This window comes from Podarcis bocagei, assembly GCF_964188305.1.
Source record: "Podarcis bocagei genome assembly, chromosome: 11".
NCBI classification, from domain to species: Eukaryota; Metazoa; Chordata; class Lepidosauria; order Squamata; family Lacertidae; genus Podarcis; species Podarcis bocagei.
In genome coordinates this window covers 63,050,532-63,067,696 of record NC_138136.1, presented here as the reverse complement: position 1 = coordinate 63,067,696, position 17,165 = coordinate 63,050,532, and the positions used below count along the sequence as shown (strand labels likewise).

Below are 17,165 nucleotides of genomic sequence, written 5' to 3'. Positions count from 1 at the left end.
GGATTTCTATAGGTCCAGATTTTCCCAGACATTTAAGCAATTTCCACCTGCACGCTGTTTCCGATGGCTGAATCCCAGCTATGTCCAGGAAATTCCGGGTGTGAGAACTGGTGGTTTAACTCATTAATGGGTAAAATATAAGTAGAATAGCAGCTTTCTAGGGTAAGTGGGGGAAATGCCATGGAAGGGTGGATGGGAAGCCAATGGACATTCGATATTTGTCCTGAGTGTTGTTTAAAAGAATTTGTAAAATCTGAAAATTAAATATAACAGTTATGCCAAAATAAATAAACAAAGCAAATCTTGTCTTATATAACACAATCCTATTAAAGGCCCACTGAGCTCAATGGAGCTTTCTCCCAGGGAAGCAGGTATAGGAATGCAGGCACACTCTTTCACTGCATATGTATGAAACCACTTTAAAGCGAAGAAAGGCACTGTAACAATATTTAAAGTAAGCTTGCTAAATTCAAGCGTATTTGATGTGCTATTTTTCTTTTGTTTAAAGCCTTTGCATTCTGCCTTTTTAACTTCTAAGAACTTTTCAGGATGGCTTCCAAGTAGAAACTTGAAAACATCATTAAAAGTACAAGGAAATGGGAAAAGCATAAACTCAACAAGATCACTAGAATATGGAATGTAACATAAAAAGGCATGATAAAATCTCAAAAGCAACCCTAAAACCAACCTCACTTATTCATAAAAAATCTGGACTATCTATCTATCTATCTATCTATCTATCTATCATCTATCTATCTATCTCTGGCACCTATAAACGTACAAATGAGGGGACAAGAAAACATCCCTGCAGTGTCAACACAGAGAAGGCTCTCTCTTCTTCTGCTACCCACCAAGCCTCTGTAGCAAGGGCTTCTAGAGAAAGATGTCCAAATATCTCATATTTGGATCATGATATTTTGCTTCCAGTTGTATTTGACAGTTGACATGCAATGGCATCAGCCCTCTTTGGTAGCAACATGCAATGGTATTTTTGTATTTGACAGCTAATGGTATTTTCTAATGGTATTGGTAGCAACATGCAATGGTATTTTTGTATTTGACAGCTATTGGTATTTTCTATGTGGTGTTTGTTCCAAGTCAAAGCAGCCAACAGTTGCCAACAAGCATTATGCTCCCAAAATTAAATATCCCAAATGCAAATTCAAATAGCAGGGGGTTTTTTTAAAGCATACATTAGTGAAGCAATTGCCCACATCTCATATGAATTTCATTGAATAGTAAATTACTCACTTTAAAACTGTATCTGACAATGTTCTGTGGAGCATGAGGATTATTGGCTGTCAGGATGCGAGTGATCTCTTCTTTCAATTCCTGCAGAAGGGGAAAAGCTGGCTCAAAACACACATACACCCTTTATAAAGTTAATATTCAGATACATTTGTACCATGCTGTAATTCTTCATGAGCTGTATTGCCACATTGAACTTTTGCTGAGAGCTGCAGGAAACTTCTTAAAATGATTTCCCCCCATTAAAAATAATGACAGTACTGATTTGATGTATTTCATGAAAACGTTAGGTTCAAATGAACATTGCATGCAGAAGGAAGTAACTGAACTTTCTTGATATATTCGGGGAGGGTGTATTATTTTCTTTTGGGGGAAAAGTAAATGTTATGAGTCAATGTTCTTCCATTTTGTGTGCAAAAATGAGTAATTCCCTTCAGCCAGTCATGCATGCTTCTTGATAAAACAGTTTTCCTTTGTGGGAGAAAACACCCAAAGAATAACCTGTGGGACTTACAGTGGTGCCTCGCAAGACGAAAAGAATCCGTTCTATGATTCTATTCGTCTAGCGGTTTTTTCGTCTTGCGAAGCAAGCCCATTGACGGATTAGCGGATTAGCGCTATTAGCGGCTTTTAGCGGCTTATCTGCTGATCGGATCAGCTGATAAGCGGCTTAGCGGCTTAGAAAAAGGGGGGGAAGGGGGAAAAAACCAGCAGGAACTCGCAAGACATTGTCGTCTTGCGAAGCAAGCCCATAGGAAATTCGTTTTGCGAAGCACCTCCAAAACGGAAAACTCTTTCGTCTAGCGAGTTTTCCGTCTTGCGAGGCATTCGTCTTGCGGGGCACCACTGTATATTGTGAAGTTGTGGGTGAACACATCAGACGACACAGCAATTCTTCAAACAGCTCTTGTTTATTCACAGGCCAGAACAGGACTGAACTGAAGGGTTCAGCCAGCCTGCTTATATAGAGCTCCACTAGAACGTAACAGTAACCACTTTCGGTAACTATCCAATCACTGAACGTCACTTTCAATCCCTTATTTGCATATGTGGACCTGAGTGAAAACTATCTACAGTCTCCGCCTGCTGGCCCAGGGTGAGAACTTCAGTACATAACATATATGACCTCATTTGCAATCAAACAAGCAGAATCCCTTTGGCTTCAAGTTCCCCGTTCTTAAGACCTGGAAAAGGGAAGGCTCATTTGTTTGTCGGGTACAATTAAACTAACCCACGGCCCAGAACTCGAAGAGCTATTGGGCAATTCTTTTCACGGCGTTCCAAAATCTATCACAGTTTGGGCTGCTTCCAACAAGGAGGGCCTGTTGCTCAGGGCACATGGAATAATATGCTCATGGGTTCAATCCCTGTTCCTACAAGTCTCTTAAGTAGGAGAAATAGGAAAAACTTTTGCATAAGAACTTGAAGAGCTGCTGCTCTCGCCAATCAGGTGAGAGAAAATATTGAGCTTGGTGGCCCTCCACAAATGGAAGTGTAGCAACGGACACAAAAACATGGAGTACTGGGGAAAGTACTAGTCCAGTGCAGACACCATCAAATAGCAATCGAGCTCTGGAGAAAGAAGGGTAAGTCTTTTTTCCCCTGGGGGGTTCCCTTGGGGATTCCCCAGCTGTATCCAGCCAGCCCATGACATTAGCACTGCAAACGAATAATAGCTCTCCTATAAGATCACTATGACAATCATTTCTCATTTTTATATCACTTACTTAAACCTCTTCTATGCCTCATACCCGGGGATCATGACTTGGCTGAGCTGGGCAGAGCAGGGATTTGAGGCTGGGTTCCCTCATCTGTGCTCGGGGTTATTATGCATGCACCATAGGGGCCACCAGATTGGCTGGAACAAGACCCTGCAGTGACTCCCCTCCAAAATATACTTACAGCATCTGTCAGCTCCAGCTGGTCTGGGGGCTTGATTAATGTCTTGGCCTGTGCCCATTCATCTGCCCCCCCTTCCACTTCAGCACCGCCTTCGTCATCCTAGAACAACAGAGTTAAACAACAGGGTGAGGTGGATTCTGTCTTGCCAGGGCAGCAAGAATTGAACAAATGCCTAATGGAATGGTCTCGGTGGTGGGGTGCACATTTTTATTCTTATTTATTTATGATTATTAAAGGTAAAGGTAAAGGGACCCCTGACCATTAGGGTCCAGTCGTGACTGACTCTGGGGTTGCAGCACTCATCTCACTTTATTGGCCAAGGGAGCCGGCATACAGCTTCCGGGTCATGTGGCCAGCATGACTAAGCCACTTCTGGCGAACCAGAGCAGCACAGGGAAAGGCCATTTACCTTTCCGCCAGAGCGGTACCTATTTATCTACTTGCACTTTTGAACTGCTAGGTTGGCAGGAGCAGGGACCGAGCAATGGGAGCTCACCCCGTCGCGGGGATTCGAACTGCCGACCTTCTGATCAGCAAATCCTAGGCTCTGTGGTTTAACCCACAGTGCCACCCATGTCCCTTATTTATGATTATTACTTTGTCAAAAAAAATTTAAAAGGAATGTATAAAATGTAAATAATTGTATAAAATTTAAATAAAATAATGAATTAAAGAAAAAAGAAAGGAAGAGAAGAGAAAAGAACAAATGCCACTTTGGTGTCTTTATGGATTGTTTGCAAAGGAGCAGGCTAGAGGCACCATTCTTTTGTGATTCTGTTCCTACCTGCCTAGGAGATATGGGGTTACCAACATGGTGCCCGTGGGCGCAATGGCACCCTTGTGAACTTCTGCTTCATGACATCCCTCGCCTCCCACAAAGTGCACATTGCTGAAGGAGAAAAGAAGTAAAACTCTTCCCCCTCTTCTCCCTTCGGCTGTAGGTGCTTTTCAGCATCCAAATCAGCGCCTGAGTTGCCACTCGAAGCCTTGGAAATCACCCGAGCAGTTGAATGGAAGGAAGGTGGAAGGGACAAGAAGGTGGGAGAGGAAATGGAGTGAGCTGGGAGACTGGGTGGAGACAAAACAGAGTGACTGGAGGCGCAGAGAAAGTGGGGTGCTGCAGGAGTCAGAGGACAGCAGGAGAGACAATGGAGTGCTGTGGTCAGAGATATATTCTGTGTTTTGCTCTTATCATCTTGTGTACAAATGTGACTCTGGAGAAGGGAGAGAAGCAGAAGGGCCATGACTAAATTTCAAATGCATCCATGGACACCCCACCCAAAAAAGGTTGGTGACTCATGGGTTATCAATTTAATAGTAACAACAAGATCCAGAAGATAATGCTTGGAGTCTATAGTTCAGCTCCACGGCACTGAGGCCGTGGTTTCTACAGTGACCTGTTTCATTACAGTCTGCATGAAGCCTCTGGAGATCCGGGATGAAGCTCCACCAATGACCTCCACCTCTGCTGGTCCTTTTCATCCAAATCCTGTGGTGTGGCTGGGAATTGGTAGGAGGCTGGCTAAGGCATACGCAACTGTGAAGCAAGATGTTAGACTAGGTGGGCCGTGGTTTTGCCTCTCTTCATCTGCTGAAAGCCGGTGATCTCAACAGTGAAATGAGCTTGTCGTTTCGACAACATGTTTCGGGAAATGCTGCATTGTGACAGCCTTTATAGCTGCAAGGGCTCGCAGAAATCACCTTCCATATTGTATGTCTAAGCACTGCAGAGGTTTCTGGCTTTTGTCCGATGGGTGTTTTCTGAATGCAAAGTTAAGCACCAGGAGCTTGGTTGGAACCGTGTCTATAGAAAGGTTGGCCTCAAATGAGAAGACGAGAGGGCAGGAAGGAATAACTTTCTGCTCTGCTATTTTCTGGTCTGCATATCTTTCTGGATTAGTAACTCCTGCTATGCTGGGTTTTTGAGCATCTATTTGTGGTCAATTGAAAAGCAACAACCTAACATTTAAGGCATTGTTAAGTGATATAACAAAGACCAAACCCTTTCTGTCTGTCCCATAATATTCACTGTCAATGGACATTTCATAATCAGCTTTTCCAATCTGGCAGTTCAGGAGCCAAAAGACCTGACCAGGTATGGAAAAGAATGTGGGTGGAAGATCTTGAGGGAAGACTTTTGTCCCAAGGGCTGAGGGAGATTTTGTCATTTGGCGGATAACTTCTAATCAACATCTGTTGACTGAACCCACTTGGATTAGGGTGACTATCAAAGTCACTACCATTCCCGTGGATCATTTATTCCCCCCCCCCCATTCTTAGTTCTCTTTTCTTTTTAATCATCTAGGTTTGAAGAATGACACTTCCTGCTCCTCTGATCATCTTCTGTCCAATTCCTGAATTAGTCACAATTCAATGCATATTCCATTGATGATCTCTAGACAGTGGCTCCTCAAAGGCTTCACAAAATAAAGTAATTTCAAAGTGTCACTTCTGTGAGTTGTTTTAAATATGAAGATAGGAGAGGTGACACATGTTAAGAACCACGTTCTTCCAAAGCTAGCTGGGTGTGCAGCAGAGCAAAAGAAACACCTATTCTCTTCTGTAACAAACAGAATAAAATATTTAATTATGGGTCAGGGATAGGCAATCAGGGCACAAGCAGTGCAGATTGCGATTGCCTCCCCTCAAAGTTTCATGAACCATCAAGCTTTTCTCCGACACATAAGCAGTTTCCAAACTCCACTGTCTGGACCTTCAAAAAATGTTATTGTTTACTGCCTGAGTTCTGTATAACGTGGTGCGTTTGCCACCAGGCAAAAATATTCCTCTTCTTTGGCTAATTAAACTATGGGATTTTAAACTGGGGAGAAGGTTATTGTTTTTGTTTGTTTTGTTCGTATTTTCTGTTTTTATATTGTAAACAGCCCTGTGATCTTCGGGTGAAAGGCAATATAGAAATTTAATTTAATTTAATTTGATGATGATGATGATAGCACCCCAACCCTGAGATCATCTTTATGATGCTACAGAATTCTCCATATTTTTGCTTAAGAGAAAGTCTCTTTTCTGCCCAATGTCTTCCTCTGCGACTCTCTTAGGAAGTTGGCTGTGCCTCACACACAGTCATGTCCAATGGGTGCTAGAGTAACTTTTGCTGAATTGCAGAGTTCCTGTACAACTGACTTGTAAGGTTCCGGCAGGTGTAACCAGACACAAGCCAGGACTCAGTCAGGTAATCCTAGGCAGGCAGTTCTGGGCCACTTACTCCCTGATACAAATGTCTCCAAGGTCTCTGTACTCTATCTGGACAACACATGGTACTGAGAGGCAATGAATCACTAAGCTATCCCTTGTCCCTGCCTGCTGTCCCTTCTGTTCCAGGTACTTGTCACCAACTGTTGCTGGGGGGTCAGGCCTTGCACACACCTGATGCCCAACACATGGGTCCAATCAGTGTCACTGCGTGTGCAGTTCTTGGGAGCTCTTTGTCCCATAGGTAGCAAGAAACCAACTGCAGGAGAAATTAATTTAAATTTATATCCATTACTGGTGTGCAGCACAGAGCCGTTGATTGAAATGAATTCAGGGGCTTGGGGCAATTTCTCCCCTTTGCTCTGAAAGGCTGCCATGAGCTGAATTTCAATACGTCAGCCTCCCTTTTCAATCCAGTTTTCCTAGAAGCGTCGCTCAGACCTGTGCCCTGTATCAATGCAGCGGATACGGAATCCAGGGTCTAATTGGATCTTCCTATGCATGACTGCTCTCAGCAAGGGTGAATGGAATATTGATCAAAGGAGCGCTCCATTCACTGTCCGGCATGCACACAAAACAGGGGGTGGGTCTCTGGGGAGCCCTCTCTCCAAACACCAAGGAAAAGATTTCAGGAGAGAAAGCAGTGACTCCACTTGGGAGCAGATGCACCGTTATGCATTCTGCTGCGTCCACAGTATCCTTTTTGCTTAACGCAAAGCTGCACACAAATATGCCTAATAATACGAAAAACTCTAAAGGCTAATGAACAGATATATTTTTTTAAAAAAAATAGTTTTAGCATATGCCAGATACCAAGGTAACACCAAGGCCATCTTTAAACTTTGGGTGTGAAATTTTCATGCAGCAGGTTCTTATAGATAGTGAATTTTAGAGGGAAGGCTTTCTGAAGAACTCAAGATATATCTTTAAAATGGTCAAGAGACACCGTTTTATATCAGCCTGATCCTTAAGCAGTGTGCATGGAGAAGGGCATGCGACTTTCTTTCATGTAGTTTAGAACATGATGGACATTTCTTTCCAAATCTGGGGTGTTAAAATGGGTAAAATGGAGCTTTTGGTTATCCTCTTTGATGGCCCAGTGCAGCGCCTGTCTTCCTATGACTTCAGATGAAAGTCAAGATCGTATCTCAGTTTCATTTTATTTCATATTCAGTTTTTCTTCATTCTTTTTGACAGGGTGGGAGCTGTTCGTTTAACACAGAGCTGGAGAACCTGTGGCTCCACGCCCCCTGCAGCTCCCATTCGCCCTAGCAGCATGGCCGATGGTCTGGGGCAGGGGTCTGCAACCCGCGGCTCCGGAGCCGCATGTGGCTCTTTTACACCTTTGCCGCGGCTCCGGGGCGGATACTAGCGAGGGGAGGAGGCGCATTGTGCGCCCCGACACTCCCCACTGTGGCGGGCGCTGTACTGGCTGTGACGTCGCATGGGGGCGGTGCATGCGTTAGTCACGCACCGTCCCGACATCACCTTCCCGCTCGCCCGCCCGCTACATTGTAAGGGGCATGTACGCTGGTCACTGCATTGAAAGGGGGCATGTACGCTGGTCACTGTTTTGAAGGGGAGTGAAGAATACACACACACAAAAAGGTAACTTGTTAATTTAATGTTTATTTCTATGAGGCGGAGTAATTCTGAGGGGTCAAACAAAGAAATAATAAAAAAGTGAGAAAAAAGTTATTTTTATAATGACGAGTTTTGCGGCTCCCAGTTTTTCCCCCCTTTGGAAACGGGTCCAAGTGGCTCTTTTTGTCTCAAAGGTTGCAGACCCCTGGTCTGGGGGGATAGGAGTTTCAATCCATCAACAATATGGAGGACCACAGGTTCTCCACCCCAGAGTTAGCTAGTTCTCTCTCAGGGTAGAAAGATTTCTTTGTTCCTCTGAAAAGGGAATGCTCCAGGAAGAATAAGAGGAAGGAGAAAAATGCCCAGTGCTATTTCTCTAGAAAAAGAGATGCCAGAACTGAGTTTGGGTGAGTTCCAGCTGAAGAAAAGCCCCGAGAATGCCCTTCTTCTTTCCCCCTCCTTGCATGCAAGGTGTGCCAGCAATCTTTTTTTCTTCGAAAGATTGAAATTTAGACCATTAATTCACCTTTTGTTTATTATATTTCCTATACATCTTTGGGGAGAAAAACCTGACTGGGACAAACCTTGTTATGCTGAATTCATATTTTGCACAATTTGTATACGGTGTTTGTTTGATAATGTGTGGTTTACTATGCCTAATAAAGGATTGATTGATTGAAAAACCTGCCTCCTCCCTCATTGTGTATTTCAACAAGGTAATAGTTATAGGCAATGCCTTGAAGAAGACTGATGCTCAAAACATGCTGGGATTATCATACGTCACCCTGCTTTCAGATACTTTATGCTTGATAATATAAAATATTAATCCTGCACCTCTGCGGTTTTTCATATTTTCTTTCTTTTACCAAGCACAGAAGTGGCCAGATCTGTGAAGGATGCTTTGGGCCTATGACTAAGAAGCATGTGAGATGTCTCCCCAGGACACAGCCCCTCTGCCCACCCCTCACCCCTCACTGGCCCTGCCCCACACTGTCCTCAAATAAAAGGATGTCACATAGAGGAGGGAGAAAGGTTGTTTTCTGCTGCTCCAGAGAAGCGGACACGGAGCAATGGATCCAAACTACAAGAAAGAAGATTCCACCTAAACATTAGGAAGAACTTCCTGACAGTAAGAGCTGTTCAACAGTGGAATTTGCTGCCAAGGAGTGTGGTGGAGTCTCCTTCTTTGAAGGTCTTTAAGCAGAGGCTTGACAACCATATGTCAGGAGTGCTCTGATGGTGTTTCCTGCTTGGCAGGGGGTTGGACTCGATGGCCCTTGTGGTCTCTTCCAACTCTATGATTCTATGATTCTATGAAACGCTGCCCACTGGCTGAAATCTGATAATGCCTCTGCCGGCTGAACCTTCATCCTGGATGCAGGGTGGAGAGAGGCATATGCTGTGTGGGGGTGTAAAAGCCTCTGATTTTCGCACGACTGGAATGTCGTTCCTTCCAAAAGTAAGAGTCACATCCATGGCTCTGCCCACTTTTGTCTCTTGCAATCTAAAGGTCGCATTCTGAATATACACTGTTATTGTTATTTCCTTTATGAATTTCCATTTAAATCAGTGAGGTCTACTCCCTAGTAAATTCATTCAGGTGCTAGTGCACAAAAGAAATTTAATCCAGCTCTCTCCCAGGTCTGCCATTTTAAACACACTCATATTCCAAAACCAACAAACAAAAATCCACTAAGATTGCTGCCCTGAGTTGCAAGAAAATGAATTTAGAATTGAATCTCTTACCCGTCTCCTTATAGTTGATTTGGAAGGTTTAAGTGTAGTCTGGCTCTAGAAACAAAACATAAAGATGGGGTCAAACATGGTCAAATTTTATACAAGGTCCTTTGACGATCAAAGAAGAACTAGGAACAGTTGTCAAGAATGGCTACTTTAGCCAGAGATCCCAGTTCATTCCACAGAAAATATTCAGAAAAACTTTCTGTGTCTTTCATTATCTACTGAAACACTTGAATCCATAGTGGTATATGTTTGCTGATAAAAATAAGCAGAATGCTACCAAGAGAACTAGGCATTACAGTCATACCTTGGGTTGCGAACGTGATCCGTGCGGGAGGCACGTTCGCAACCCACAGCGTTCACAACCCACAGCGCTGCGTCTGCGCACGCACGACACGATTCAGCACTTCTGAATTGTGCGTGATGTCATATTGTGCTTCTGTGCATACTTGAGCGCCAAAACCTGGAAGTAACCCGTTCCGGTACTTCTGGGTTCAGCGTGGTCCGCAACCTGAAAACACACAACTTGTGGTGTTCGCAACCCAAACTGTATAATTTCAAAATAAAAAAAATTCCTTCCTGTAGCACCTTAAAGACCAACTAAGTTAGTTCTTGGTATAAGCTTTCGTGTGCATGCACACTTCTTCAGATACAAAGAAGTGTGCATGCACACGAAAGCTTATACCAAGAACTAACTTAGTTGGTCTTTAAGGTGCTACAGGAAGGAATTTTTTTATTTTGACTATGGCAGACCAACACGGCTACCTATCTGTAACTGTATAATTTCAGTTCTGGAAAGGAACAGAAACTTTCAGAGAGCAAAGAGCTGCCGCACCTCCAGCCTGATAAACCCCACTGTTATTGCCCAGATATACCATATTTACTCGGATGTAATGCACACCTTTTTTGCGGCCACATTACGACATGAAAATTAGGCTGTGCATTACATCTGATGGCGCATTAACATTCACCACCAAATACTTTTTTGGTTTCAAGGTTCTGAAAACTGAGGTGCGCATTAGATTCGTGTAAATACGGTAATATGCACATTGAGGACAACAACCCATGCTTTTTTCGGGGGGGGGGACGCATACCCCTAAACATTTTGTGAATCTAAGTTTGGCCTCATTGAGGGGCAGTATTTCAATATGAGTAGGAAAATGAGAGTACCCCTAAACATTTTTTAAGGAAAAAAAGCACTGATGACCATCAAGCAGGCCTGATATTTTGGCCCACGAAAGGGTCACATTATAATAATCCACAAGGCCAAGCTGCAAAGAATATTCTACAATGATTTGAGTGCCAAATGAAAAAAAAGGCCCTCTGTTCACATGGGGGAGAGAAATGGTCATGATCATTTTCTTGTACAATGAGCCTCCTGGATGCTAGTTTAATGGGATTTAGGGAATACAATTGATAAGAGATTTCCAAAGCACAGATTAATTTAGACCCAATTCAACCAGCAAATTGCTAATTTAAAGCATGAAACAAAGCCCGGCTGCCATTAGCCTCCACAGATGAGTCTATAAAAGTATTTATCTGGCAGGAAAGGCATTGACAAGACAATTGGAAGCTAATTGTTTTGGGCAGTTACACATATTTCAATTAACTTGACATAAAATGCAATCAAGTAAATTTCAGTAAATTTGTTTTAACTATATGGGGGAAAGACCCCAAAGCAAAGCCACACATAAGAAGAGACTGGACATGCAGCAAAAGGCAATTCAGCCCTAAATTACTGGTCTGGTTCGTATCTCACAAACCCCAGATGAAACGGCAAACTTGTACCTGGACTGTACCAATTCAGATTACAGGTGGGGGAGGCACTTAATTTTAAACCCAGCCATATAAAACCATACCTGCTCCTCAAATTCTCTTTCTCTTTCTTCCTTTGCATCCCTTATTGTCTGCTTGCATTTCTTTTGCCAAAGTTTGTGTTAAGTTGTGGGCGCACATATCAGACGACACAGCGATTCTTCCAAAGCAGCTCTTTATTTGTAAGCTGGAACAGAACTGAACTGAGGAGCTCAGTCAGTCTGCTTATATAGAGCTCCACTAGAATGCAACAGTAACCATTTTCTGTAACTAGCCAATCACTGAACGTCACTTTCAATCCTTTATTTGCATACAAACTATCCAATCACTGAACGCCACTTTCGATCCTTCATTTGCATAACTATCTACAGTATCTCCCTGCTGGCCCAGGGTGAGAACTTCAGTACATAACAGTTTGTTTTTTTGTTCTCATGTGAACAAACACTTTCTGAAATAACTCTTCATCCCTCCAAACATTTAAAGCATATCCGTTCCCCAAAGAGTCCTGGGAGCTATAATTTGTTAAGGCTGCTGCAGATCGTAGCTCTGTGAGGGCTGAACTGTGTATTATTTATTAAATTGATATCCTGCCCTTCCAATGAAAAGAGGCCACGACAGTTAAAAACAAGAGACCCCTGGTATAGTGTGTATGTAAAGGTAAAGGGACCCCTGCCCATTAGGTCTAGTCGTGGCCGACTCTGGGGTTGCGGCGCTCATCTCGCTTTATTGGCCGAGGGAGCCGGCGTACAGCTTCCAGGTCATGTGGCCAGCATGACTAAGCCGCTTCTGGCGAACCAGAGCAGCGCACGGAAACACCGTTTACCTTCCCGCCAGAGCGGTACCTATTGATCTACTTGCACTGGTGTGCTTTCAAACTGCTAGGTTGGCAAGAGCAAGGACTGAGCAACAGGAGCTCACCCCGTCACGGGGATTTGAACTGCCAACCTTCTGATCAGCAAGTCCTAGGCTCTGTGGTTTAACCCACAGCACCACCCGCATGTATGTATGTGTATGTAGCCATAGTCTAAAGTGGTACAACTCGGGTACAGGTTTACAGCTTCTGCTGCTGTTTTGTGCAAACTGTATCTCTTTCTCATGATGAGCAATCAAGGGGCTGAGTAATTTTAGTGTCGGATGAGCAGAAACTGTTTCATGGCATGCTGGCATTTAAAAGAAGAAAGAATTAAATTTTACTCCACCCAAAATTCAAATCATAAGGAAAGTTTACACAAGGTTTTTTGAGCTCACAGGGCCCCTCATCACTTTGCTTAGGTGCTGGGAGTTGGCCCCCTATCCCTGTTGCTCATCCCCAGTGCCCTGAAGAGGCCCATGCATGCAATGCAACAACCACAAAACGGGAAAGGTCACGTGTAGACTGCAACATAGAATTCAAAAAGCCATGGTTTCCCGTTCCATTTGCCTGGAACCAGTGCAAACCCATCCAGCAGAGCTTTCCAAACTTTCCATGTTGGTGACACACTTTTTGGACATACATCATTTCCTGACACAGTAATTCAGTTTTACTAGCAAACTGGAGGTGATAAACTAACCCCTTTCTAGCCCCAGGAGGAGCGTTCACACGACACACCTACACACTGCAGCCGACACACTAATGTGTCACAACACACAGTTTGGAAAGCTCTACCATGCAGGCAGAAAGCTTGCCTCATATTAAATATATCTGTGTTTGCTGAGGCACCGGCCTTGGCTAAAGCCAGGGATAGGATTTGGCCATTAAGCATGAAATATGTTCTCTTTGGGCTTGAAGACACCTAGAGGTGATCCTGAAAGCTTTTAAATCCTGAGCACCCTCCCTGAAGTATACTGAAGTCAAAAGAAGTAATTTCAGAGCCGCAGCCAACAAAAGCTGTACATCCTGCGATCTTCCCGGGCTTCCATCTTGAAAGAAAGCGCTCCTCAGGACATATAAATGTCAGCTGCTTTAAACCCAGCGAAGTTGCATGCTTAGCCCTGTTCAGTTCATCTGTTTATATTTATAACTTGTTTTATTTGCAAAGGCTTGGAGAAGATAACAGCAGTTGCAGCAGGGAATATGGCAATCCATAAAATATGCATAATGTTGTAACATAAAGCATTACTTATAGCTTTGAGAGATAAAAACGTGTCTATAAAAGCATACTTTTCAGAATATACTGCCAAGTTTTACTTGTTAGCTAATTATAGGTTCTGAATAAATAATATATTAGCATCGCTCTCTATACCAAAATGCCTTGAACAGAGACTTAGGGACAATAAAGCCTCTGGGAGTTACAGCTGAGAGCAGCTCTCATGTCAAGAAAGATTGGGCAGAACGAGTGGCCTCTGGCTGCGATGCTCAGAACCATTGTCACCCTCTGTTTATTATGGTCAAGAGGCCAGAAATAAACCATGCGGTAAACCAAAATCTTAAATATGGGACAAATACAGAAAAAGTAACACCGCAAAAGCAGCTCCATTAAAACCAGAGAATCCAGAGAGTGGCAGAGCGGGCAGAAAGGAAGTGCCTAGGACAAAGAGAGGCAGCTGCTTCCAAGAGGACAGGAGGAAAATGGGGAGGAGTGAAAGGTGAAATACAGATAGCTCAGTTCAGATCCGAGTTCAGCCAACCAAGCCACTGCTCCTTCTAAAAAGAGAGAGATGAATAACTCAGCTTAGTCTAAGGCTAATTTAGACCTGGTCACACTTGCAGGGACATTACTGAGAATGCGATGCAATCCAAACACCTACTCCAATCTCTGTGAGCCTCCCGAGCCCACATCCATGCACCCTGTAGCTTGCGCCAAACTGTCAGCATGCAGAAGGTTGCAAGGCCAGCTGGCTAGTCCCAGCTGGGTCGTCCCCTTCCAGCCATCCCACTGCGAAGACCCATCGGCCTCTGCTCTGACGTAAATCAGCGACCCAGGCTTCAAAGCCAGAGCACACTATATCAGCAGAGCAAACTGCGGACACAGAATAGGCGTGAGGCTTGTGGAGGCATACTACAACTACGGATTTATTAATCATAAATCAGGACAAAGAAACATGTCATCTCTCTCTTTGTCTTCTCAGAGAGACAGAGAAAAGCAAAAGCTATACACACAACGGAATTTCCCAGTAAGCCGTGCTGGTATGTAAACAGACATGTGACATGCAACAGTTCCATGTCTGCAACTAAAGGTGGAGTGGAATTTTCCAACACAAACGCCTTTCCTATGTATCTGGCTTTGTGGTAGTGGCAGCAGGGAATTCTGGTGGTTTTATAGCAGCAGTGGCAGCTGGAGGGCCTCACCCACCTTCCACCCTGGTACTAGCTAGAACACTGCTGTGGCAGCATACCTGGTGCCAGAGACAGCGGGAACTGCAGTTTCCCAGGCCACCAGCTGGATCATTACACGGACCCCAATATTTCTGGAAACTATGGAGTTAAAGGCCACATGGTTTCTAGGACACAATGTCCATGCAGAAGAGTTAAAATGCCCCAGGAAAACTACATTTCCCAGGGAAGGGCCAATTCCAGTTTTGTGGGGGCCTTGGGCAACCCCCTCTATCCCTCCTCTATTACCAGGTCCTTTCTCCTTCTCCCTTACCTGTCATTAGGCACTGATTTCTCCTGCTCTTTTCTTTCCCAAAGTTTGAGCTGGTTTTGGGTGGGCCTGTTGGGTGGCCCAGCAGTGAGCAGGATTGGTGATGGGGTGTATGGTGGAGGTGGGACTGGGATGGGCCAGGACAAGGCAGGGTGCGGCTGAAAGGAGTACTCATTGGTAGCCATTTGAGTTCCACTGCAATCAGCACAAAGTGTTGCTCCAGAATGATGCTACGAGGTGTGGGGAGAGGGTGTGTGTGTACACACACACACACACACACACACACTGTATATAGCGATCAACCCAATGCAGTATCTCTGGGACACTTCCATGGCAGCATTCCAACAGTTGCCAGAGTAAGTTGGAGAGAACTCCCTACTGGCAACACAGAATGAGAAACCAAGCAGTGTTTTTACCAATGAGGCAGAGGAAGAATGTGTGTCTGAGCCTTCTTAGGAACCTTCTGCAACCAGCTAGGTTCAAAAGTCCTGCTCTATCATCAACAAATGTAAGTTATTAAATCAGAAGCAGCAATTTGCCTTTTATTTCTTTGATGACGAGTCTATATTAATATTTTCTGCTTTTAATCAATAAACTTCATTTCTTAAGGAAATCATGTCAGGGCGAGGGGAATTCTGACAGGATTAAGCTCCATGTAAGTTTTTCTTGGGCCTTCTCTCCGGTGAGCCCCAGGCTGTGGAATGACCTCCCCCATGGTGTGTTCTGCATCCTCACTGAACGTTAAGACCACCTCTTCAGTTAGGCCTTTGGGTGAGAGGGTGTCTTCCCTCCTTCTGAATTGCTGTTCTGAGCTGCTGATTTATTTTTTGTCACAAGTTGTTTTGCTATTTTATTTTCATGGTTTTAATGCAAATTGATTTAACTCTGATATGTTTGCAAATCACCCTGGGACCATAAATGGTCTTCATACAGGTCTGTAAGTGAGCCACTGGTTTCAAATAAGAGTGTTGCAATTGCCACTGCTATGTCAGTATGCACATAGGTCAGGAGCATACTAGCTTCAGGTTCTTCCATTCCACACCATTTCAGAACTGGGTATTGCAACTTGCAATCTCTTCATCCCACCTCATGTTCTGTCAGAGCAATAGTGGCAGCAGGGAATGCAGATACAATCTTAGACTCATCCTGCCTGGTAACAGCACTTTATCTTTCCGTCCTTATTGGTGTCTTTGGAAAAAGCAAAGGCTGATGTGTACTTAAACCCGGCAGGTAGCCCATTTCCTAATCCTGTTTTAAATTTCAGCAAGCCTACACATACCAGTGAAAGGCTACTATAACAAGCAGAAGAAATGCAGTTCTTAGTGTTCCCTGCAGCGACTACTAGCAGAGCAGCTAAATCACCCCTATTCACCAGTGTGCTTAAATCTGCTGCCTGAGACACACAGAGCTGCCATTGAACTTTTGGAAGATAGTTTTATAAACCTCTAGAAATAGCAAGCATCTCTGTAACCACCTGCTGGGTTATGACTATAGTCTTGGGAGACTGCTCACATTTTCTGCAAAACTTCCTTGCAACACTTTGCCTTATGTTTCACAGATATGATTCATACACCATTGAATCAAAGTTTGCCCGAGTCATTAGTTTTCATACCCCAAAACCAATCACGCAGGGTTGTTTGAAAGGCACCATTCATTTGACAATGTGCAGCATCAACAAACCGATCTAAATTGATCCTTTACTGTATGTTCAAGCAAATGTGACTTTTGGCAGAGGAACCATTAGAGCAGTTGAATGTATTATTTGAGGTCATTCCAGAAATTCTTCTTGCCTTCAGTTTTGCTGGGGCAGACATAAAAGGACTGCCACGCAATCCAGTACATTAGAGCAAGAGAAAACCAAAGGTTTTCTTTGGATGATGCAAGTCCTTTGAGAAATATGTACTGTACAGCATTCCATATCTCAGCCTGCAGGGTCTCCTCGGAGCTGTCCAGGATTCTGATCTGCCAATCAAGGACCCTGGTCAGCTCCTTGTGCGCCTTACAGGCTGAACTACAGTTGTTCCCAGCAAAAGACCAGCCAGAAGCTGTCCTTTCCTGATGGCTCTGCCCCCTGGAAGAGCTGTCTGCAACCCTTAAAGG

At 44.0% G+C, this 17,165-nt stretch overlaps 1 protein-coding gene and 1 long non-coding RNA gene across 2 annotated transcripts in view; one reads left to right on the top strand and one right to left on the bottom strand.

Annotated features, from left to right (window-relative positions):
• Positions 1-17,165, top strand: part of LOC308597395 — a 228,871-nt gene that overhangs the window by 141,458 nt on the left and 70,248 nt on the right. The gene's annotated exons all lie outside the window — the stretch shown is intronic.
• Positions 1-17,165, bottom strand: part of DNAI1 (dynein axonemal intermediate chain 1) — a 158,045-nt gene that overhangs the window by 137,589 nt on the left and 3,291 nt on the right. Inside the window, exons 2-4 of the mRNA XM_081212844.1 lie at positions 9,694-9,738; positions 3,151-3,249; positions 1,252-1,332 (exon numbers count right to left, since the gene is read on the bottom strand). Of these exons, the coding sequence (XP_081068970.1) occupies positions 1,252-1,332; positions 3,151-3,249; positions 9,694-9,738 (225 nt within the window). The remainder of the gene's footprint in view (positions 1-1,251; positions 1,333-3,150; positions 3,250-9,693; positions 9,739-17,165) is intronic.